At 45.1% G+C, this 25,561-nt stretch overlaps 2 protein-coding genes across 2 annotated transcripts in view; one reads left to right on the top strand and one right to left on the bottom strand.

Annotated features, from left to right (window-relative positions):
* Positions 1-7,921: 7,921 nt before the first annotated feature.
* CEBPG (CCAAT enhancer binding protein gamma) lies at positions 7,922-18,019 on the top strand. Its single transcript, XM_066242776.1, has 2 exons — positions 7,922-8,091; positions 16,481-18,019. Exon 2 carries the CDS (start codon positions 16,577-16,579, stop codon positions 17,024-17,026), a length of 450 nt encoding a protein of 149 aa, XP_066098873.1. The 5' UTR covers positions 7,922-8,091; positions 16,481-16,576; the 3' UTR covers positions 17,027-18,019.
* A 4,473-nt stretch (positions 18,020-22,492) lies between these two features.
* PEPD (peptidase D) overlaps positions 22,493-25,561 on the bottom strand; it is a 118,595-nt gene continuing 115,526 nt past the window's right edge. Inside the window, exons 14-15 of the mRNA XM_066243278.1 lie at positions 23,448-23,639; positions 22,493-22,982 (exon numbers count right to left, since the gene is read on the bottom strand). Of these exons, the coding sequence (XP_066099375.1) occupies positions 22,845-22,982; positions 23,448-23,639 (330 nt within the window). The 3' untranslated portion in view covers positions 22,493-22,844. The remainder of the gene's footprint in view (positions 22,983-23,447; positions 23,640-25,561) is intronic.

The raw sequence follows: 25,561 nt of genomic DNA, 5'->3' as shown, positions 1-25,561 counted from the left end.
TCCTTAGCAAGCTCCTGGGCCTCCACCATAACAGTGGGGGACCTTTAATATCTCCTGTCATCAAAGCCTCTTGAGGGCAGGTCCCTTAGCACAGCTTTTGCTTAGGGTTTTTCTTCTTAGAAGGTTGCTGCCCACAGGCCAAGGGGGCTGATCCCTGATGTTTACAGAAACACAAATCCTACAGACATCAGAGCAATTCTGCATTCATACCGGTTTCCACCAGCTGAAGAAACAGAGTCTTTCACAGAGGTAGTGGAAATGTCACTCTCTTCATAAGGACTACTAAAGAGCGCTTGTCCCTCCAAATTCCAGCTTTCCTCCTAGAAACTTTTGTAAAGCAAAAAAAAAAAAAAACTCCACCTTCCTCTTCTGGCCCCAAACCCAACATTTATGCAAATGGATGCTGGTAGCTTCACCTATCAAGTTCAAGCAAATCTGAATCCTAGTTTAAGCTCACACATGGAACTGAAAATTACTATGGGAACCTTAAAAAAAATGTAAAAGGAAGAAACAATGACAAAGGCTTAGAAGACCCTTGACTCTAAGCCAAGGAGTTGTGGCCGACAAGCCCACCCAACCTGGTGATGCTTCCTTGGCCTCCTTCGCATCTGTTGGGCACACACACCCCCCCTCCATCTCCCCAGCCGGAGCACCTTACCCTGTAGGACTGCCAGCACTTGGAACAGTGCCTGGCACAGAGTGGGGACTCAATAAACATCTGATGCTGGAGGCAGAGGAAGTGAATGTGGGAATGAGGACATGGGGTGACCATAATCCCCTGTCTGGGGAGCTTCTCATTTTCTTCCCATCTCAGCCCTGCAGCCCCCAGCGACTGACCAGGTATCAGACCTGGCGTGTGGACTTTCATATGAGGATGGGAATCCTCAAAGCCCAAAAATGGCTCCCTGGGCTTCCACATCGTCTCACAGCCCCCAGACGGTCTCTCTCCACATCTTCTTCCCTCTTCCCCACTGCCCTCCCCTCCTGCAGGAGCTCCTGCAGGCTGCTCCCCTTCTCTGGCTCCATTACTCTGGATGTCATGGTTTGCCTGGCAGAGACACAGTCACCACTAGTGGTCAAGGTAGGAAGTGAGTGAGGCTCAAGGTTTTCTGCTGAGCTCAACTTTATTGATTGGGTTAACGTCCGGGTTTACTCTGATCTGTTAATGTTTAATGTGTTCTAGGTTAACGTTAACACTGTCATGTACCTCAAATGTGTTTTTTTTCTAAAGACTTTATTTTTAGAACAATTTTAGATTTTCAAAATATTGAAAAGATAGCACTGAGATTACCTGTTTGCCTTGTACCCGGTGTCCCTATTATTAACATATTAGTATAGTATATTTATTAATGAGCCAATATTGATACATTATCAAATTATTAAAGTCATTACTTTTTTGAGATTTCTTTAGTTTTTACCCAGTGTCCTTTTTCTGTTCCAGGATCGCATTCAGGACACCACGTTATGTTTAGTTGTCATGTCTCCTTAGGATTCTTCAGAGTCACACTTCCTCTGACTTTCCATGTTTTTTATAACATTGACAGTTTTGAGAAGTACTGATCAGGTATTTTGTAAAATGTCCCTCTATTGGATTTGGTGTTTTTCTCAAGGTGACTGTGATTATGAGTTCTTGAGAGGCAGATCAAAGAGGTTAAGTGCAATTTTCATCTCATTATATCAACGTGGCTTATGACTACTGATGTTGACCTTGACCATCTGGCTGTAGTACTATTTGTCCAGTTTCTCCGGTGTAACATTTCTCTTTATTTTTCCCTCCCCTGCTCTGCTCTTCAGGAGGAAGTCACTATGTGCATCCCACACTCAGGGGAGGTTATGTCCCCCCCCCCCCCCAGCTCAGAGTATTGACATGAATTATTTTGAATTCTTCTGCATGGGAGATTTGTCTCTTCTTTGCCATTTATTTACTAAGTTATTTATTTATATCAGCTTGGACTCAGGATATTTATTTTATACTTTGTGTTATAATCCAATAATGCATTAGTTGTTTTGCCATTCATATTAGCATTGAGGCTCTTTGGGCACTGGGGGCTCTTTCATTTGGTTCCTGTGATCCTTTGATATACTACTATGGGCTGAATATTTGTGTCTGCCACACCTTCTCCCTCCCCCTTCCCGCCCCCCGTATTCATATGCTGAAACCTTAGTCCCAAATATGATGGTTTTTAGAAATGGGGCCTTTGGGAGGTAATTAGGGTTAGATTGAGTTCATGAGGGCTCTCTTCAAATGGGACTAGTGCCCTTATAAAAAGAAACACCAGAGAGCTTGCTCTCTCTCTCTCCTGGCACGCCCACGAAGAAGAGGTCATGTGAGCACACGGTGACATGGCGGCTGCCTGCACACCAAGAGAAGTGGCCTCAGAATAAACCCGCCTTACTTGCACTTGATCTTGGACTTGCTAGCATCCGGAACTGTAAGGAATTTCTGTCGTTAAAGCCAAGCAGGGCAGGAGAGTTGGGGGTAAAGAGGGACAAATGTATGGTGACAGAAAATGATTTGACCTTAGGTGATGGCCACACAACACAATAAACAGTTCAAATGCTACGGACATGTTTATGTGAAACCTATGTACCTTTACTTTACTGATCAATGTCACCCTGTTAAATTTTCTAAATTGAAAAAAAAAAAAAAGCCGAGCAGTATACAATATTTTGTTAAGGCAACTGGAGTTAAGACACAGACCCCCACTGTCTTGTGCTTTGAGTACTCCCTTGCTTTCTGGCCTGCAAAATGCTCCAGGCACATCGAGTACGTTTCCTGCCTCAGCCTTGGAACCAGCCGTTTCCCCAAGGAGCCCAGTTCTTTTTATTGCAGAATAGTATTAAAAACCAAGAACTGGGTCTTGAGTAGCCAGTTCTTTTTGGATGGACAAATTATCTAATGCCTCCTAGTGCCAGACACTCTGCTAGCTTTTCATGTTAGCTTACTGCCTAACAACTCCATGGGATCAATCCTCTCTACAGGAACAGAGGGTTAGTTGGGTTATATGCTAGTTAACATCACCCTGTTTTGTCCCCAGAGCTCATCACATTTCCATGATGGAGACTGGTGTCACATATATCACAAATAAAAAAACAAAAACCACCCTCCTTTACTGTCAGTTTTGTGCTTTATAAGCACTGGAATAACTTAGATTACAATCATTCTGTAACAGGTAATTGGTGCTTATTCAGTGGAGTGAAAGCATTAGAACAAGACACTCCTGGGCTCATAATAGATACATATTACCTCTCCTGATGTGCACAGATGACATTACCTCTCTTTATATGCACAGACTATAGGCACTAGCCTCATGTGCACTGATACATACAGCTCTCTTCACGAGTGCAGATGAGTTGTACCTATTTCCATGTGCTTACATGGCACACACCTATCGTTGTGTGCACTGATGTCATGTACTATTATTATTCTTAAGTGCACAGATGATATGTTTTAACTCATGGGGAAAATCTGACACATGGAAAAGTGTCTTATAATGGACATTCACAGTATTTTCTAACTGTAAGTTTAACTATGTCAGAATTTTCTTTTTCAATCATAGAACCCATTTATGAAATTCAGGGATGTCCTAAGAGAATCATTTGATACATAGCAGCATCTTAACTGTTATGATTTTAATAGTGCTTCCAAAGGTAAAAATTGACGTTTAAATATTCCCCTCAAGGATGGGGATAATATCACCTGGGAAAGAACAAATTGGTCAGCAGAGTGACCAAGACTCCATCAGAGTGACTACAGTGTGATCTAACATTTGAAATGGATATTGATGGGTTTGTCTGCTTACACTCCCTTTGCTCAGGAGTGCCTCTGTATCCCCTCCATAGCTGCCAAGGTAGTGGGTCATGACATGCTCTCGGCCATTAGATCATTCTCTATATTAGCACTTAACCCAGTTGGGGCAATTCGAGAGTCTATGTAACAGGAACTAAAAGAAGAGTTGGCCTTTTTTTTAGTAATCAAAACCATGAACATTGAGGCAGTCAGGAGCCATGTGAAGAAAGTTTGTGCACAGGCAGAAAAAATAACGAAATCAATAGGTACATACACACACACACACACACACACACACACACACACACACGGACATGAAGACACTTAAGCATTTGAGATCTTGTTTCTGATGTGTCCTGGGTATTTCATGAAGAATGCTCTAAAATATTTGAGCAAATCTTTCTTTATGCTAAGTCTAGACAGGGATGGTTTTCAGTTAGTCTCAATTAAAAGTTGCCCTAACCAATGCAAAATGACTGACGATCACCATCACATTATAGCTAATGTACCACGATAAATATCTACTGAGACTCAAACCTGACAGATACCTCAATTCTCAAAATATTAGAGATATGTTTTCAGATCTCCTGTGAAACATGGTTAATTTGATATGTTAATTTCTCTGAAACCTTCTAAATATACATTTATGCCAAATGCTTAAGCTATTATTACAAGTACTTTCTCTGGTGGTGCAGTGGGGAAGGCGTCAACCTGGAATGCTGAGGTTGCTGGTTTGGAAACCCCGGGCTTGTTTAGTCAAGGCACATATGGGAATTGATGCTTCCTGCTCCCCCCTCTATCTTCTCATTCTAAAAATGAATAAAATCTAAAAAATAAAAATGAAAAAAAGTACTTAAGACACACGAGATAGATTTGCATAATAATCTATTCATCTGGCTTTCAAACAAGAGTTTTTGTTGTTGTTTTTTTTTTGAGAGGAGAGGAGATGGAGAGACAGACACCTGCATGTGCCCCAACTGGGATCCACCTGGCAACTCCTGTCTGGGACCGATGGTCAGACCAACTGAGCTAACCTCAGCATCTGGGGTTGATCCTTGAACCAACTGAGCCACTGGATGTGAGAGGGCAAGAGAAAGAGAAGGGGGAGAGGGAGAGGAAGAGAAGTAGATGGTTACTTCTCATGTGTGCCCTGACCGGGGATCAAACCCAGGACATCTGCACACCAGGCCGATGCTCTATCCACTGAGCCAACTGGCCAGGGCTGACAGATTTCAAATTACAAAATTTTCCTCCAGTCTATGGAAATAAATGAAATGATAAGATGTGGCAAGTAAGGGAAATATTTTACCATCCTTTGTGATACACTACAGAATCCATATCATCACCTTCCAAATTATGTATATAGTTCAGTGCCTGAATCATCAAAACATTAAGAACATCTTGACCTTGTTTTGAAGTGCATTTCCAGCTACTATAATTCTATGGATATAATTTGTTTATAATTTATGTATGAGTATATGGTAATAATAGCTAATACTTTTAAGCTCCTACCTTGTTGTAGGAAGGCACTCTTGTCCGGCCTAACATTAACTACTTCAGTCCTCAAAGCAATCCTATTGGGTAGATAATGCTGTTACCTCCATTTACAGATGACAGAGAGGACAAGTAATTTGCCTTAGGTCACACACCAGTAAGAGGTGAAGCTGTGGACAGAATAGGCTGACACTAGAATGCATATCTTTTAGATAACTGAGATAGTTAATCATAGTAGCCCTCAGGTAACTAAACATATTCAATTAACAGGCCATCTTACTTCTCAAGTAACTTGAAGAGGATTATATCATGCCACCTGTTTAAAAATTCTTTGGCTTTGTAGAATGTGTACAATATTGGGCATCAGTGAGGCACAGATCTGTACAGGAAGATTTTATTATGATCGCTTGGGTCCCCATGACTTGCAAGAAAGCAACATGGTGTATCTCCTCATCCTGTAGAGAAAGCCTCCAACAGGCTCTCATTTCCTTATGGTGAGAGTTAAATCTTTCAAAGGCTTCCCATCTCTTTTAGGGTAAAAATCAGAAAACTTCTTCGGCCACAGACCCTGCCTATCTCACCACTTCCCACCAGGACACTGCACTTCAGCCGCTCTGGTCTTGTCTTAAATTTCTCCCATCACAAAGACTTTTTTTTTTTTTTTTTGTATTTTTCTGAAGTTGGAAACGGGGAGGCAGTCAGACAGACTCCCGCATGTGCCTGACCAGGATCCACCTGGCATGCTCATCAGGGGCGATGCTCTGCCCATCTGGGGCGTCGCTCCCTTGCAACCAGAGCCATTCTAGCGCCTGAGGCAGAGGCCATAGAGCCATCCTCAGTGCCTGAGCCAGCTTTGCTCCAATGGAGTCTTGGCTGCAGGAGAGGAAGAGAGAGAGAGAGGAAGGAGAGGGGGAGGGGTGGAGAAGCAGATGGGCCCTTCTCCTGCATCACAAAGACTTTTAGATAAGACATTCCCTCTGACTGGTACATCCACTTCATCTGCATCACCTAGCCAAATTCTACTCCTTTTTTAGGCTTTCCCAAATCCACAGACCACGTTTGATCCCTTCTTAAAATCTCTCAAAGTATCTTGTACTTTTTTCTAATAGAATAGTAACAGAAAAATTGTAATTACTGAATGTCTGTCTTGCTGGCTTTAAGGGTAAACTCCATGTGGGTAAGGGTTGTGTTTATCTTGTTTGTTGCTAAATCCCCACCACTTAGCACCAAAAAATATTTGTAAACTGAGAAGAAAGAATTATCAACTGAAGAGGAAAATAAATACTCTAGTCCCCTTGGCACTGACTAGACCTGCTGAGCATGGAAGAAGGCCTGCCCAGGCAGACACAGAGAATGCTGGGCCAACTGGCAGAATGGTGAGCAAACCAAAGGATAAATGACTATTACCTGTGCAATTCCCCCCCCTATACAATCTTTAAGTGATTCAGAAATGGTCAGGATAAAACTATGATTCTGTGAGTAACAAAATATAATCCGACTTTAATAGTGCTAAAATCTTGATCAAAGATCTAAAAGATCAAAGAAATTTCAACTCAGAACACTGAGGGACAAAGTGAAAGAAAGAAGCATACTAGTTTTGATGATGTGTCATTCTACTAAGTGTGCTTTTATGGTTATGGTTATTCACCTTTAGTTGCAGATTTTTTGTTTTTTTATCTTTATTTTTGCAAATGTTTTATCATCTCTTTCCTGATTCCTCGAAACAGTTTTTTGTTGTTTGTTTTTTTTTTTTTCGCAGAGCTCGTCCTCATGGCCGGGGCGATGAAGAAATGTTTCCTCTTTCAAAAACTATGTTTTTGGACGGTAAGAATTGCTAAAGAGGAAGCAATCAAACCAATCGTGAGGGCTCTGTCCTCCAACCAGCACACTGCTTCCTGGTTTTAATATGCTTTCAGAGCCCCCTGTGAGTCGACTTCGATAAAACTGCATTGCTACTCGTTTTTTGGGATCACATCTCTCAATTTGTTTACCTGGAAGACACCACACCGAAATCGATCGTGGAAAATCAATTTGTTTCTCTCAACAATGAACCACATTCCGCAGTGTTCACCCAAATGACATCAACACTAATCCTACATTGGGGCAATTTTGCTTCATTCATTTTTCAACAAGTCCGCAGTCTGCCTCATTGCCGTGAGATTCAGGACTTGTCTCCAGCCTCCATCCGAGGGCCGGAGGCGCCCCACGTCCCGGAAGCGAGTCTGGTGGGCAGTTCTGGGAAACTGTCCCCGTGAGGGACGCCGAGGGGAGCTTTCCCGGGACGTAGTGAAACCAAAACAGGACTCGGTGATTTAATCAATTACCTCGAGACATTGCTTTCCAAAAACGCTGCCTTCACGAAGCGTATCCACAGAAACTTTCCCACAGCAGAGGGCTCAGAGCTCCCCGCCGCCCAGCGCTAACTGCCGAAGGATATCCAGCTGCGCCCGGGACAACCATCTGCTCCCACCACGCCCGCAAGTCCCGCCGCGCCTTGGCCAACACCTCCGCCACGTGCCCGCCTCCCGCAGCCAGACCACTTGCGATTGGCTGATGGTGCTGCCTATTGCGAAGGAGGGCGCGCCGTCCGCAGGCCAGCGCTCCCATTGGTCGTGCGGCGGCCGTAGCGCGCGGCCCGGGCGAGGAGGGGAACCCGGTGCTGCGGTGCGGGCGGAGGCTGCCGGTTTCGTAACCGTCGCTCCTCCTAGCTGAGTCCGCGGGCTGCGAGGCCTGGGTCAGGTCGGGCCGCGCCGCTCGGGGCCGCTCGCAGTGGAGGCCGCCTGGGGGCGGGCGGGCTGGAGGCTCAGGTAAGGAGGCCGCGGACGGGCGGGATGGAGGAGGAGGAGGCCGCGGCGGAGCAGGCCGCTTGCGTGGGCGCAGGCCCAGCCTGAGGAGACCCGGCGCGGCCCGAGGCGGCCGGCTGGCCAGGAAGGCCCCGCGCACCCGGCGTCGCGGGCGGCGGCCCCGCGCGGCGTCTGATGCAACCTGCCGGCAACACCCGGCAGGGCCGCTGAGCTCATCCCTGGCTGCCGCCCAGCGCCCCGGCGCCACTCGCCGACCCCTGCGCTCCCCGGGCGCCCCTCGCCGCCGGCCCGGGACGGGATGGAAGAAGAGATGCGCCCCCAGCAAAACCCAGCCCTCTGTGAAATGTGCAGTTGTGACAAGCCCGGCTCGTATTGGCCCCTGGGGATAAAGGGTGTTCCCGGGATAGCAGGAGGTGGACCGCATCTTAATTCAGTGCCACATAGGATAGATCTTTCCTGCTCCTCCAAAACTGCTCAGTGTGGGGTCGTCGAGAAGTCTGTTTAGAAGGCAGCAGAATGATAAGTCAGAGAAAGCAGTTGATTTTTACGTACGTGACTTGATAGAAATATTGTAATCTCACTTACGAAGCTGTAGTTTGAATACTTTGCAGTTTATGTGGAACAGAGGTGAGATGAATACTTTGCAGTTTATGTTGAACAGAGGTGAGATGAATGTGCAGCAACCACGAGTTGACTAGGAAAGAGAAGGTCAAGAACCGAAGCGCTTGGTTAGCACGGAGGAGGGAACGTGGGAAAACAGCTAGGAGAGGTGTCTGAGATGGAGGGGATGGCAATGCAGGTGCGAGGGGAAGAATGATGTGTTCTGCTAAGTTAACTTGTGTGCTTTTCTTCAGAAGGTGTAAGCGTTTGGTTTTCCTCTTGTCTGAGATTTATGCTTAATCTGGCATTTTAAAATGTGTCAGTTTCAGAAAGGTTTTTTAACATGATGGGCTGCGCAAAAATTGGTAGTTCTCTGAGCCTACACTCAGTTGAATCCTTATTTGAAGAGCTTGACCTTGAATTCGGATATATGTGCAACTCCAAGAGAAGTTTTTGAAATAAAATACTGGAAGGGCTTGCTTTACTAAGAAGTTCTGCATCCAAGTTTTTGATATTTAAAAGTTAAAATTTGGTCAGCTGTTACCACTTGAGTGATATTTGGGATGAGCTATTCTTAAAGTTGATTTCTTGTTTCTGGAAGAACTTACTGTTAACAAGGTTAAGTAATTACAGGATGCACATAATGAGCTGAAGGATTTTTCAATTTTTTGATTCCTGCTTCTGTTGGGCACACTTGGTGATTATCATTTTAATATCTGCCTAAAAAACATGGAAACAAAATTTCGTTTTTTCAGAATATCCTTTAAATTCACAAGAGCACATCAGCAAGGTTGTCTGATCATAGTGAGATAGTTTCCTCCTTTGGGATTTTAACAGCATAGTGAGTCCTTGTTAAAGACAAATAGGTCCTCATGGAGGCTGAATTTGGACTTATGGTCTAAGATTGCCTCATCTGATCACAGTAAGAATAAATACAGGTAGCCAGATTTCAGCTTTATGGTGTATTTTTGAGAGGGGATGCTTTCATGGGGTCTTGTACTGGTTATCTTGTACTATTGTACTAGTAGGTAAGGTACATTAGTCTCCTCTACCTTTTAGGATTTCCAGCCCAATCAGTAGAAAATAAATAAATAAATAAAATCAAGCATGATCTTCTAATAGATGTGTATTTATAATCAGTATGTGTGTACTATTTTTTGTTTATGTTGTAAATCAAAGCAAACATACTCCTGTTTTGGCCCTGGCTGGTGGCTCAGTAGATAGAGCATTGGCCTGGCATATGGATGTCCTGGGTTTGATTCCCAGTCAGGGCACACAAGAAAAGCCACCGTCTGCTTCTCTCCGCCTCCCTCTCCTCCTTCTTGTAGCCAGTGGCTCAATTGGCTTGAGGCTGGCCTCGGGTGCTGATGATAGCTGAGTTTGTCCAAGCGCTGAGGTTGGTTGATTCTAGCATTGGCCCCAGATGGGGTTGCTGGATGGATCCTGATCAAGGCACATGGCGGGAGTCTGTTTCACTATCTCCCCTCCTCTCACTTAAAAAAAAAAAAACACTCGTTTTGGGTCATAAAGCAAGCAATGCAACTAAATAGAAATAACTGCTCATTTGGGTGTCTGTTGACTTTGACTGCTTACCTTGACTTCAGACTCTGGCGCCACATCCCTAGGAACTTGAGATTTAGTTGGAAAACAGAGGGACTAGGTAGAAAGTAAAGATTCTTAAATGAAGCAAAGACCACACCAGACAAGGATGATGTTCAGTAGTATAGACTGGATCCTGTACAACTTAAAGAAAGACCATGAACTTTAAGTAGTAAGACCATGACATCTTAGTAATACTCTTGATTTAATTGTGGTTGTTTTCATAGATTTAATGCTAGAGTGTCTCATTTTTATTTAAGACATTTATTTAAAAAATGTTTTCTCTCGCCTGACCTGTGGTGGCGCAGTGGATAAAGCGTTGACCTGGAAATGCGGAGGTCGCCGGTTCGAAACCCTGGGCTTGCCTGGTCAAGGCACATATGGGAGTTGATGCTTCCTGCTCCTTCCCCCTTCTCTCTCTCTGTCTCTCTCTCTCTCTTCTCTCTCTCTCTCTCCTTTCTAAAATGAATAAATAAAATAAGATAAATAAATAAATAAATAAAATGTTATAAAAAAATGTTTTCTCTTAGCCTTTTGAGTCTGTATTCAACAAAGATTTCTTAAGCACTGCCCCCCAATATGCCTAACCCTGTACTAGATGCTGGGCACATGGAGATGAAGACAGAGCCCTGCCTCTTTATCTTTAGGTTAGTCTACAGCAGCGGTTCTCAACCTGTGGTCTACAGGGAGACACTGTAGGAGCTGGCATTGACAAAGAAGCCCTGGGAATGAATGGGACAGAAGCACAAAGAGAAAGCATGAACCATTTAGAAGACTGATGGTGGTTCAGTATTATTGAGGTGTGATGTATAAGGGAGCAGGGGGCTAGAGAGGGTTAATACCTTGGATTTGATCCTGTTTGTGGGAGCCACAGAGAATTTCTAACAAGAGGGTGTGACATACTCAGGTTTGAGTGTTAGATTGCTCTGGAGACAATGGTTGGAGGGAACACTGCTAAACCAGAGACTAATGCCCCTGAGAGCTATCAGCCTGAGACATGATGTCAGCCTGAGGTAACCCTGCGGCATTTGGTTGGAGAGGGATGGTGGATGTAAAGTTTTTTTTTTCCTGGGGGTGGGTAGAATTATAGATGATTGAACAGATTTAGAATATGAAACATCTATGAATATTTTGGAGTGTACACCTTCACTGAGAAAATTTGAGTGAAAATTTTATTTTGGGTGACCAGGAGGAATATTGGTTGTACATATGTGTGTGTGTGGGGGGGAATGACAAAGAGGGTTAGGAAAATTCTTGACAGGTTTATTTTCCCAGGAAAGTTTGATTTTTGTTTTACTCATTCTGACATTCTGAGTTTTCACTGTGTTACTGATTTGAATGAACATGACTTGAATTAAGAAATCTGAATTTAAGGCCCTGGCCAGGTGCTCAGTTGGTTCTAGTGTTGCCCCGATACACCAAGATTTTGGGTTTGATACCTGGTCAGGGCACATACAAGAACCAACCAATGAATACATAAATAAGTAGAACAAATTGATGCTTCTCTCTCCCTCTCCCTCCCTCTTCCTTTCCCTCCCTCCCTCTCTCTCCCCCCATCTCTCCTTCTCCCTCCCTCCCTTCCTTTCCTCTCCCTGCTCTTCAATAAATAAAACAAGAAATTATTTTAAAAAATCTGAATTTTAAAAGTGTTACCCACTCAGTCTGTCTTTTTAAGGATCCATTGTTATCTGCAGTAGTGGCTTTCAGATTCAGTGCCATCAGAATTAACTTGGAAGTCCTATTAAAATAAGATTGCTCAGCCCTGTATTTAGAGCTCCTGATTCCTAGATCTCAGACAGCTTGAGAATTTGTTATTCTAACATGTTCCCCAAAAGATGGTGTCACTGGTCCAAGGACCACACTTTGAGTACTACTGCTCTTCAGTTTTACGGCTGCTTCCTGCTTGAATGAGTCACATGTAAGGAAACAAGACACCACCCTGCTTCCTGGAGACTCAACTTTGGAATAGTATTTGTTCACATAGGAGCCAGACTTTCATTTAGGGTTGAATATCCAGATTTGAAATAAACTTAAAAAAAAATTTTTTTTGCCTGTCTGTAGGAGGAACAAAAGCACAAATGACAGTATAACCTGTAAAATGTATAAATTTTAGAGGCAGCTATTTGCTCAGTAAAAAAAAAAAAGATAATCTGTTTGGAGTTAAGTGTTTAAGACTATTTGGCTCTTTGATTCCCTTTACTTGGTTCATTTTCCTTAGTGGATATCTCTTTGCTTTAAGAGCTACTCTCTTGGCTTGTCTTTGGTTGAAAGCCTTTCTTTTTAAACATTTTTGCAGTTCTTTTTATTATCTCCAAGTGTCCCTTTCTTACAGTTTTACCAGTTTGATGATTACTTTTTATTTTTCAAGCCAAAGGGCTCATTTTCAAAACCTTGCCTGCTATGTTCAACCTAGTACATCAGCCTTGACTGGATGAGTCAGACCAAAGTAAAAGAATTTGGAGCCTTTAATAAGAGTTTTTAGTGACTGCAGTTCATGATGGCATATTGTAGGTTGGAAGGCATTTTACCATTTGCCACCCCCTACCCCCATTGTTACTGCTGAGTTGATTGTAGAGGTTAGCTTTATTTATTTTATTTTATTTATTTTTGTATTTTTCTGAAGTTGGAAACGGGGAGGCAGTCAGACAGACTCCCGCATGTGCCCAACCTGGATCCACCCGGCACACCCACCAGGGGGCGATGCTCTGCCCATCTGGGGAGTCACTCTGTTGCAACCAGAGCCATTCTAGTGCCTGAGGCAGAGGCCACAGAGCCATCCTCAGTGCCCGGGCCAACTTTGCTCCAGTGGAGCCTTGGCTGTTGGAGGGGAAGAGAGAGACAGAGAGGAAGGAGAGGGGGAGGGGTGGAGAAGCAGATGTGCGCTTCTCCTGTGTGCCCTGGCCGGGAATTGAACCTGGGACTCCTGCACGCCAGGCCGACGCTCTACCACTGAGCCAACCGGCCAGAGCCAAGTTTAGCTTTAAAAACTAAAAATGTAAATGGTGTATGAAAAATAAAGAAGATAAATAAGATGAACATGATTATGATTGTTGAGATGATCCCAGGAGAGGTGTCAAATGAGTTTTTAAAAAAATTGGGTGACCTATTTATGTTCGCTTTATACCAAATAGATAATTATCTGGCGAAATTGTGAAGTGTCCATTACTAAAGATAGACTTGGATTAGATATCTCTCGTAGTTTGGGAAGGAAGCTTTCTATTTTGCCTTAATAATACTGGGCTGAAACAGATGGACCCACTAGTTCAAAGCTGCCTGCGTGGCTTTAAAAAGTTGAAAGTAATGATATGTTTACTTTTTAAATATTTTTTTGGTTGTCAGTGATCTTTTTTGTTTTTAAATTTTTTTTTTTTTTTTTTTTTTTTTTTTTTTTTTCGTTTTTCTGAAGCTAGAAACAGGGAGAGACAGTCAGACAGACTCCCGCATGCGCCCGACCGGGATCCACCCGGCACGCCCACCAGGGGCGACGCTCTGCCCACCAGGGGGCGATGCTCTGCCCATCCTGGGCGTCGCCATGTTGCGACCAGAGCCACTCTAGCGCCTGAGGCAGAGGCCACAGAGCCATCCCCAGCGCCCGGGCCATCTCTGCTCCAATGGAGCCTCGGCTGCGGGAGGGGAGGAGAGAGACAGAGAGGAAAGCGCGGCGGAGGGGTGGAGAAGCAAATGGGCGCTTCTCCCGTGTGCCCTGGCCGGAATCGAACCCGGGTCCTCCGCACGCTAGGCCGACGCTCTACCGCTGAGCCAACCGGCCAGGGCCTAAATTTTTTAATTTATTTTTTATTTTTGTATTTTTCTGAAGCTGGAAATGGGGAGGCAGTCAGTCATGCGCCCGACCAGGATCCACCTGGCACGCCCACCAGGGGGCTATGCTCTGCCCATCCGGGGCGTCGCTCTGTTGCGACCAGAGCCATTCTAGCGCCTGAGCCATCCCCAGCACCCGGGCCATCTTTGCTCCAATGAAGCCTTGGCTGCGGGAGGGGAAGAGAGAGACAGAGAGGAAGGAGAGGGGGAGAGGTGGAGAAGCAGATGGGCGCTTCTCCTGTGTGCCCTGGCCGGGAATCCAACCCGGGACTTCCGCATGCCAGGCCGACGCTCTACCACTGAGCCAACCAGCCAGGGCCTGTCAGTGATCTTTAATTTAACTTTTTTTTTAGTTTATTCATTTTTAGAGAGAAGGGAGAGAGGAGAGAGAGAGACAGGGGGGAGGAGCTGGAAGCATCAACTCCCATATGTGCCTTCACCAGGCAAGCCCAGGGTTTCGAACCGGCGACCTCAGCATTTCCAGGTCGATGCTTTATCCACTGTGCCACCACAGGTCAGGCCAGTGATCTTTAATTGAAATATTTTCCTTGTAGATCTTAACTAGCTGGCCATTTCATTGTACCACTGCTGATATCATCTCTGATGTCATGAAGGTGGCCATCATCATGCAACATTGCAGCGCACAGACTGGGCAGTCCCTAGGATCTTTTTAATGGTTCCACTGTGGGGTAGTGTTGATAATCTCATCAAAAGTGGTATTTCCATTGTGCTTGATGTTTATTTGGTTCCTCCTGTCTCTTGGTCGTTCTTTGAAGGCTTTGATGATTAGGGCAGATGCAGGAGGTATTCCCTCAGCCTAGGCCTCTCTTTTCGGAACAGTTGGTTTCACTGTAACCCTCCAGACTTTTCCAATTATCGGTTGCTTTGGCAATGCCATCACCAGCTGTTTTTGGAGACAGACCCAGGAAGCTGATCTTAGGGGTGAGGGCATACGTGGCACCGACTTCCCCACCAGTGCAACTCAGGTATACAACTGACCTTGGGGTTGAACTTCAGTGGCATGGTGGTCATGGCTAGTGTTGGATGAACCCAGATTTGGGATGACCAAAGAAAGTTGCACTTAGGCCTCCGAGCTAAAAACTGAAAGAGTATATGGACTTTTTAAAAGCAAAGATTTTAAAAAGCAAACATATAGACAGTGTTTATTAAGAAATGCCTGGCTAAAGGTTTGGGTGAAGCTACTGGTGTTTACTAACTGAGCTTTTCTTAACTGGGAGATATACTCATTTTAGGAATTTCATAATTCTGGCTTCAGGTTTCCCAAAGTGTAGTTTTAGTAGTTTTTTGAAAGGAGAACAGGATACTTTTATGGTTCATAATATTGCTTTCTACATTTTAAAAAACGCTATGATTTCTTTGTGGACACGGTTCACTCAGTATAGTCGATTTGTTTTGAAGTGGCTTTATGATGATGAGATAGACATGCTTTTTTGACCCATCTTGAGGCAGTTGTAGCGACCTGGTTGAATTTATAGTAATCCAAGTATGACTAGTTTTTGAAACTGTGACTTCATTTCTACAGACTACAATTATTTCAGAACTGCCGTGTCCCCTGAGCCTGCTGGGCAGTGCCAGTGGGTGTGGGCTGGCGCTGCTGGCTTGTCCAGCCTGAGTCCTGGTACTTGCACTTCCTGGATGCATCATTAGGGCTTTTGTGTCTCCCCTTGTGGTTTTAGTCTGACTGTTTAGATGTGTTTTTTAATTGTGTCAAGAAGAAAGGAAAACTATTAGAACCATGATGGGATTGGGAAGCAAATTGGATTTCTCAGAACTAAATCTATGATCCAAGAAACTAACTTAAGAAATCTCTGTAAAATACTAATATTTGAAATTATTCAAAAAATGAAAACAAGCAAAAGAAGAAAAAAGAACACCTTTTCAAAATAGCCCATAAAATATCCTCTGGGGAAAAGTCAGGTCCATCAGTTGAAACTACCCCACCCTCCTCTTTCATTGCAGGTGTCTTTTCTGTCATAATTGAACTTGGTTAATCCATGTTTAAACCAAACTTCTCAAATTTCTCTCTGGCAGATTGCCAAATACTGTTAGTTCATATATGCTACTTAATTAGTGGTATTCTTTTGTTTTTCCTCTGATTTTTGAAAACAGTCACAGATGGGCAGTACCCTCAGGGATTCAGGTGGGCTGAATTTGGCCTTATGGTGCTTCTGTATTAACTTATCTTTCTCAATTAAATGGTTTAGACTTCTGAAACATTGGAACAGTTGACAGTTGTTGTAAGACTTTTCTCAGCATAATCAATTAATGTTAGCCTGCTATTAGGTACATGCAAGTTTAATATCATTTGATCTTGTCATTTCAAATATTTTAATGCAATTTATTCTTTAACTAGGTACATGTGAAGATTTCTTGGCAGTGTAGAGTGGAAACCATTGATCACCTTGTCCTCACTTCTGCCTGTTCTGTGTTGGCAAGGGAGAGTGCCCAAATGAGCAAGATATCGCAGCAGAACGGTGCTCCAGGAGTGAACGGAATAAGTGTTATTCATACTCCGGCTCATGCCAGCGGCCTACAGCAGGTTCCTCAGCTGGTGCCCGCTGGTCCTGGGGGAGGAGGTAAGGCTGTGCCTCCAAGCAAGCAGAGTAAAAAGAGTTCACCCATGGATCGAAACAGTGATGAGTATCGTCAGCGCAGGGAGAGGAACAACATGGCTGTGAAAAAGAGCCGGTTGAAAAGCAAGCAGAAAGCACAGGATACACTGCAGAGGGTGAATCAGCTCAAAGAAGAGAATGAACGGTTGGAAGCAAAAATTAAATTGCTGACTAAGGAATTAAGTGTACTGAAAGATTTGTTCCTTGAGCATGCGCACAACCTTACAGACAACGTGCAACCCAGTAGCACTGAAAATACGACAAATTCTGATAATGCAGGACAGTAGACTGCACCCCCTTCTAAACTTCACAGCTTGTGGCTTGAACGTCAAAGGTGTGCTGACCTACACCACTCATATCAATGGCTGAATGTTGTCTTGTCCCATTATTCAAAGACCCATTGCAGATTGTTTTCTGGGATCAGCACTGAAGAGTTGATGAGCTAAAAATGTTAGCCATGTAATTTGAATTTCTGGTTTTAAATGATATTGAGGTAAACAAAATTTTAAGGTATATGATTAAAAAAAGTCCCAGACCTGGATATTCTTAATAAATCCTGACTTCCCAAGAAATGCTTCTTTTTAGGTTGACAAAAGGAATGATGAACTGGCAGATCACGCAGAAGGTTCTTGGTTTTACTGGATATGGTTAATTGGATTAAGAAAAATTGAATGCTATTTGTGTTAATCTATTTGTCATTTTATTCTAAATTATGTATTAAAAATCCTTAGGGCTATTGAAACTAATCACTTTGTAATTTGGAGTGATTTTATGTATAACATAAACCTTGGTTTAGTTATAATTAGTACTCTTTCTCCCAACAATATGACTTTTTGTGTAGTGATGTCAGGTTAAGTAAAGAAATCCCATTGCATTTTAAAGGCAGTAAGTATATAGCCATTTGGCTTAAAAATATAACACTTAGGAGGCAAATAGGTTTTTAAAAAATAAAAGTAAAGTATATTAGAATTATGCTTTTGGGATACCTTTGGGTTATTGGATTGGCATTTTTTATATCCTTAAAAAAACACCCAAACAACTCAGTAGTTTAGAGAAACTTGTGCACCAAAATTTTTGTTTCTGCAGATGCTAGTAAACATTTTTTTAATACCATTTTCACAGCCAAATGTCTTAATAGTTTAATTACATAAACCACTGATTAGGATTTAGGATATTCAACAGGTAGTTTCTCCTGTGTTCAAATATCTGCTATGGGGCCATGAGTTTCAAAGGCAAACTTTTTTTTTATGAAGGATTATTCGGTGTTTGAATTTACCCAAGGGACTATTGAAAAATGTATCCTTAATTCCCAAAACAGTCATTAAGAAAACTTGAAAGTACACGGTCTAACCTTTAATTTATTTCACTTAAATACATCTTTTTATATTTTTGTGATAGTTCTTTTTCTAGTTAGTGGGCTCTTCCTCCAGACTTGTACCACTGCTTCTGTTTAGTTATTTGTATCCTTTTATAGCCCATAAATTATTTTAGAAATAAAACTCAGGATATTGACATTTTTATTGAGACTAAAAAAATGACAATCACTAAAGTCAGGAATCTCTAGTCTGGGTATGTCAGTGTTGATCGTTTTGATTGTCCTTGAATTTTTTTTTATTTTTTTTTTAGCATCACAATTTTAGCTAAAATTTGTTGGCTTTGTGAGTTTTTCCCCCCTTTGTGTGTGTGTGTGTGTGTGTGTGTGTGTGTGTGTGTGTGTTTGGGGGGGGGGCTGGTGATAAGAGACAGTCACATCTGATTAAAAAGGTTGTGTTACTGGGTATTTTGGCCACATTGCCATTTCATGCTATGACCTGGGATATTGTAACCAGCATGTAACTCAAGTTGTACTTTTGGGCTGGTGGAAGAACTCAGCAAAGCTATCATTAAGGCCATGAGCCCTTTCTGCAAGTGACAGGAGCCTAGGGTTGTCCCATGAGAGCCACTGTCCCAGGAGGTTAACTCCCTTAGAGAGCCAGGAGACAGGATAGAGGTTTTTATTAGGGTCCAATAGCAGTTTACTCTGGGTAATCAATGTTTTGAGTAACTAGGAGATACCTACAGATCCTACTGAATCTTTAATAGCTGATCAATGTTATATAATAAACCTAATTGGAGATGCAGTTGGGTCACTTGAATCTTTAAGAACCTATAATAGGTGTTAGACATTTTAATCTCTTATTTACTAAAATGTATCTTACAGAAATTGGTGTCTCCATGGAATTAATGGGTATTAGTTACATGCATTAACTGTCTTAGAAAAGAAGCTTTAGTGAAATCATTAGGAGTGTACTAGTATTTCAAATCAGAACATAAAATTGGAGATTTGGAAAAATGGGTTCAAGTTTTCTTGTTTACCTGTACAAATCAAAACTTGAGCACAAGCAGTCCTTTATGCACAGGACAAAAATGTTAACCGTTGTCTTGACTTTCTTACTGAAATGTTTGGGAATGAAAGTTTTTAGTGATAGATTTATCATTATAAAATTGAGGGAAATCAAGTACAGAGCGTGGTAAGTTCAGAGCTTTAGAACTGTAAAATGACTTTTGTAACTTTTGTTCTGTAGGTTACTTAAGAACCATTAGGATTTGACCTGCCTTTGCTGGCACGTCCAGTTGTTTATGAATTAGGCTTTAGTATGTAAATTTCTAGCTGTGTCCGAGTCTCCCAGGATGGGTGCTTTCTGACTGGTCTTGGCTACAAGTGGTGAGATCAGGAGCAGCTCTCCCTGGTGTTTGGCCCCTTTCAGTTTTAGGGGCGGGAGATCAGATACTTTGGACATTCTTACTAAGAAGTAGTAAGATTTTATAAAATATGACCAGTCATGAGTGTGAAATTCTCAAATTTACATAAAAAAGTAGAAGTATAGCCAATTTAATATTTGATAATAAAGGAAATTGTAGCAATTTTTGATATTTCTTAATTTCCATTAGAGGGCTTGAAACTATGTACCTGAAAAGCCCAGTTAGCACTCAAGAGTGCTTTTTGATGCCTTAGAAATAGGAAAAAACATTTTGTTTGACAAAAGCTAGGAAGGAGAAATTCCGTTCTACAGCTGTTAGACCTGCCTCTCAGGAAAAGTAATTAACTTGTTCTTTTTGTTCCTGGCTTTCCTCAGTTTGTGAGATTACTCTATTTTTTTAAATATAATTTTATTTCTTTCAATGAATTTGAAATAAAATAAAACTTTGGAATAATGACTCTCTTATTGTGGGTTTCTTTTAATTAGATACCAGAAAGCGTCCAAATGTTGAACAGCCATGAGTACAGGCAGACACCCTGCTGTCTCCTGTTCCCAGACTGGTGCAGGGGTGAGGAAGTGGTGGTGAGGGGGGGGGGAGGAACAAGCAGGGTTTTTTCTTTGTCCAAGCCTAGGTTTTCCTTAGTGGATAGGAACATATTTTTCTGTGATAATGGATAGGAATGTAGTTTTTTGAGGATATAGGATGCCTCTTTTGTTATATTCTTTATCACCTGGTCTAACCTACAAATATAAGAATAGAGAAAGCAGTAACTGGTGTTCCTGCTTAGATACAAAGTGTTTCAGTGTTTGGTTTCCATTTACAGAGTGCTAGGAAATTGTTCATCAGGACTGTCTAAGTGAGGCCTTTCCACTTCATCATGCAGTTCATGGTATGGATATAGATTCATTTACTGCTGTGCCAGGGTTTTGGAAAACCATTTAGTGCTGTACAGCTTTCTGGATGGGTATCTAATGTACTTATGAAGTTGTATACATTTCTGCAGTGGTTGGAGGAGGTGTAGGAGTTGGCTACCTTCTCTGGAATGTGGGCTAGAGCCTGGCTACTGCTGGCCACTGGAGACGGCACCCTGACAGAATGCCTTCTGACTTTCCAACCTGGTAAGCCAGATCTGTTTGCAGTGCCCCTCCTGGACAGAGCACTGAGTTATTAAGATTTCCCCTTTTTCCTTTTTGTCTATTTGCTTGATAATCAGAGAAAACAAAAGTGAGTTTTGGTATAAAATGTCTGAAGGAGAAAAATGTATGATACACTCAGCTATGTTTTTTAATTAACAAAACTAAACGGTTCATTTAGAGTTTCAACCTAACTTTAACTTGGTTTTTTTTTTTCTCTTCTGAAGTTGGAAATGGGGAGGCAGTCAGACAGACTCCCACATGTGTCCAACTGGGATCCACCCAGCATGCCCACCAGGGGGCGTTGCTCTGTTGCAACCAGAGCCATTCTAGCGCCTGAGGCAGAGGCCATGGAGCCATCCTTAGCACCCGGGCCAACTTTGCTCCAATGGAGCCTTGGCTGCGGGAGGGGAAGAGAGAGAGAGAGAGAGGAAGGAGAGGGGGAGGGGTGGAGAAGCAGATGGGCGCTTTCCTGTGTGCCCTGGCTGGGAATTGAACCTGGGATTCCTGCACGCCAGGCCGACGCTCTGCCACTGAGCCAGCCGGCCAGGGCCCTAACTTTAACTGGTTTTATGTCTCCTGACACTCAGAAAGGCAGTCATTGCTTAAACTACCCAGCATCATGAATAGCTTCAGGAATATACCTGTGCATCAGCAGAAAACCTTAAGAATTGAATGCCATAAATCTAAGAACACGATATAGTGAATGGTGATTTAAAACTGCAATCGTTTTATTTTAATGTGGCTATATCACAAGCACTTTTATGTTACTGCCACTGGAAGAAATCAACTTGTATGAAACTGTTCAGTGATTTCTCACAATGTCTCTAGCTTGGGCTGCAGAGTTTTCCACTGCATCATGGTTTCATCTCTGATGTCTTTTTCTCACTTGCCCTTCACTTGGCTTGGCAACTCCTGGACAGCAGCTCTGTGAGGAGACAAACCTGGAATGGTGCACAGAATTCTGGAAGCCAGGCCCTGGCCAGTTGACTCAGTGGTAGAATGTCAATCTGGCGTGTGGAAGTCCTGGGTTGATTCCTGGTCAGGGGAATCCATCCCTCCCTCCCTCCCTCCCTCCCTCCCTCCCTCCCTCCCTCCCTCCCTCCCTCTCCCCCTCCTCTCTCTTTCTCTCTCTTCCCCGCCCACAGTCATGGCTGGATTGGTTCAAGGTCATCAGCCCTGGGTCTGAGGGTGGCTCCACGGAGCCTCCACCTCAGGTACTAAAAATAGCTCAGTTGTGAGCATGGCCCCAGATGGGGTGTTGCCAGGTGGATCCTAGTCAGGGCATGTGGGAGTCTCTCTCTCTCCCTCTCACTAAAAACAAACAAACAAAAAATGAATTCTAGAAGCTGGCTCTAGGGGTGGGCAGTACTGTGGAACTGTGGGAGAACTAGATGAGCAGAGTTAAGGACAGGTACTTTGCCACTGGCAGGGACCAGGCCTGGCTGGCCCCAGATCACTCACAGCCTCAGTAGAATTTGGTCAGTGGACTCACTTAGGGAAGACAGATGGTTTCAGCAAAGACTGAAGGAACAAGAAAGCTCACGTTTGCCATGGTGCTGCCTTTGTCCTCCGTACCCTCACCTGTCAGCTGCTGGCTTTCCTAGCATGTCCTACGTGAAATCAAAGACGGAATCTGCAAGTCTCACGTTTTGCATCTGTGCTTCATAATTCTGCCTCCTTTGGAAATGAGCTTTGAGGCAGCAACCATACCAAAAGAGCTTCTGACTCCACTCATTCACCTTTCGGTGTGTGCAAAGGCCCACGTGGTGTGGGACTGCTCCGGTGTGCCTGACCTGAGCCCCAGCTCTCTGTGACTAGTCTGAGAGCATGCTCACCTGCAAAGGGATAAAGGACAGAGGGAGACGTGCACAAGGGACCGTTTTAGGAAAGCTTTAATTGCAAATTCCGTTCTGTGTATTGATTTTTGAGAAAAAACATTGGAAATCTATCCTGAGCATAAGAATACAAATGACAGCACGAGACATTTTAGTGGCTACTAAATAAAGAACAGGATTTTCTGCAATTAGCATTTTAAAAGTCACTGTTATTTAAGCAAAGTATTAACAGATTAGGGTGTGATTTTGTAGAAAGTTAATAAAAAGGTTTCCCCTTGGGACACAGTACTCTTTGGTGTGATCAAACTTTGATACTGGCGTGTGAGTTCTGAGCTCCACCTCTATTGCTGGCTGGCCAGTCAGTAGGTTGCCCACTGGCACTCCTGCTGGCTCTACTTTGGGCCAGAGAAGGAAGTAAAGGTCTTGTCACAGCCTGCCATGCATGCTTCGATTTCCTCCACCGTGCGGGGCACACAAGTCAGCAGCTCCGTGCCACTGTCAGTCACCACGACGTCCTCCTCGATGCGGACCTGGGTCAGACCAATGGACTCTCAGTGTTTCTGAGCTGGCCTCATTCTCAAGATGAGAAGGCCAGAACTGACAGCTCCAGGCTGACCCCTCTGCATGGGAGGGCCCCTTGAGAGAAATGGTTAGAACTGCCCCTGACGGGAAGGCCTCTGGGTGACTGCTAAGAGAGGAAGGCTCGTCTCATGGGGCCATGCCACCTGCCTACCCTGTCCTTGTCCCTTGCACCCTGCAAGTAGATAGGGCCCTGTGGTATGGGCATGGGTTTTGTAGAATCTGTCTCTCTTGTTGAGGGGTGAGGCACCTATCTGCTGACAAACCACAAAGAGGGCAGTCTGGGTCCTTCTCAAGTGAGGAAGTCAATACTGGCCCTCCTGCTAGGGCTCCTGTCCTGGGACAAAGATGTGACACACAACAGTTGGGGGGGGCATTCTGGGAGAAGGACATGGGGCCCAGTGATTGGTACTCACCCCACCAAACCCACGGAAGCGCTGCAGAACCTCACGGTTAAAGAAGCAGGCACGAGCCGGGTCAGCCAGGGCCTCGTCCAGGAGATGGTCGATGAAGTAAATGCCCGGCTCCACAGTGAGCACCATGCCTGGCTCCAGGTGCCGTGCGGTGCGCAGGCTCCGCAGGCCGGGCTCGTCAATGCGCTCCACACCCTGCGGGTAGAGCAGAGGTCAGGAGGACCCAACTAATGGCTCACACAAAGGAACACGCTAGCGAAGCCCTCCTCCGCCCATGCTGGCATCCTCGCATGAGGGCTGGCGGGTCTCATGGCAGCTGCAGGGGAGGCTTTGTGATGGCTGGAGTCTCAGCCCACGCTCACCCCTGCTGTGTGGTGCACAGGCACTTCAAACACCTAGTCTCTGCACACACCCCCAGATTTCAGTGCCCTTCACCCTCAGAACCACCTGCGGGAGCCCCGTGGACACCACATGCACACACGCAGGGCACACTGCCCAGGGGGCGGGCTGGCTATCCGGCAGCCCTCACCTGGGCCTTCTTGCCAGGGGAGCAGTAGAAACCAAGGTTGTGAAGCCAAAAAACCTCTTAAGGAGGCTGTGTGGCCGATCGGGCTGCATGTCTTCTTCCAGGCAGCTCACATGGAAACTAGCCCCAGAAGTGCTGGGCCTGGCTCTCCCGGGCCAAAGTCCCAGGTTTTCCATGTGGCCTTCTATGAGTAGGGACAGGTGCTGTCATCAGGACGGGCCTGCCAGCACCAGCTCTGGTGTGTATTTGCACACATGCACGCATACTCCGTGTCCACGGTCCTTGCTCACGCTCTGGGCCCTCCAGCTGAGCTTGGGGCAATGGCTCCCAGTCCGAGGAGTGAGCAGCAGTGGCAGCTGCTCCTTTATAGAGGTACCCCCAACCCCCCAAGTGCACACCCAGCTCGGACCTGTCCCCTCCCATGGGCGTAGCTGACAGAGCTGCCCGGGCTGTGAGGGCAGGTGGTGCCTAGGACACTTGTAGCAATTTCCCATCTTCCCCCAGGTCCCTGAGGCACCCATCCGGCTGTCGGCCAAGGCTTGGGAGTGCGCAGCAAGCAAGCTTTCTGGTCAGGCTCTGAGACTGCCCTGCCCTGCTCACAGCAATCCCCTGAAAGCCCAGCTGCTGGAGACGGAGCTGTCATTTCTGACTGTTTGGGGGCCAAGAACATCAGACTTCAATTAGTGGTTCATGTAAGGTAACCAGAAACAGGCTGGCTCGGCCTCCATGGCTGGGCACAGCAGGGAAGGCTGTGACTGATTCCATGAGGGCGGGGACAGTGGGGCACACACAGAAACTCATGCACAGTCACTCTGACCTGGCGTGAGCCACGCTGGGATGGAGGTGATGAAGGGACATCAAGGCGCTGTGACCCCCATGGGTCATGCTCTGGGCACAGATGCCTGTCTGGTGCAGTACCCAGCCTCACCACACTTTTTGCTTGGAGGGGGTAAGGCAGGAGGGTGGGGGGCACAGAAAGGTCCAGTCTGGAATGGCAATCGCTGTGCCTGGTGACTGTGGGGTGTGGCAGCAGCCATCTCCTGCCCAGACGCTGCTCGTCAGAGCCGGGAGTCTGGGTTCCCTGCTCCAGGCTGACCTGCTCCTGCCATCTGAACTCTGCCTGCCCTAGGTACCCATCCCTATCCCTTACCTCACAGTGAGGCCCCTAAGTTCCCGTCCCCTTTTCTCACTGCAAAGTTGCCAAAGCCAGGGCCCCTGGTGGAGGGAGAGACCTGATCAGGTCCTGTCCCCAGCTTCACTTGGGTGCTGTGCGCCCACACGGAGCTGTTCTGTGGGTGCGTGTGGGGAGGGATGCTCAAGCGTGCACAGAGACAGGCTTCCTTCCTGAAGATTTCAGGTGAGGAGGAAGGAGGATGGCAGGGATCCCTGGCGGGCACAGAAGAATATGCCTGCCCTAGTCCCCTAACAACAACCCCTTCAGAGCAGTCCTGCCCAGGAGCGTGCCCCTGGAGGGGCCGCCAAGCACGGCCTGAGCAGGGCCGGGAGAAGGACAGGGCCGGGCCGAGTGTAGAGCAGATCCCACTCAGAACAGGCTGAGCCCCCAGTCCCTCTGGCCCAGGGACTCCAGCCT

The sequence above is a fragment of the Saccopteryx bilineata genome, chromosome 9 (assembly GCF_036850765.1).
Source record: "Saccopteryx bilineata isolate mSacBil1 chromosome 9, mSacBil1_pri_phased_curated, whole genome shotgun sequence".
Taxonomy (NCBI): Eukaryota; Metazoa; Chordata; class Mammalia; order Chiroptera; family Emballonuridae; genus Saccopteryx; species Saccopteryx bilineata.
Note: the sequence above shows the minus strand (reverse complement) of the source record. Positions and strands in the feature narration are given on the sequence as shown.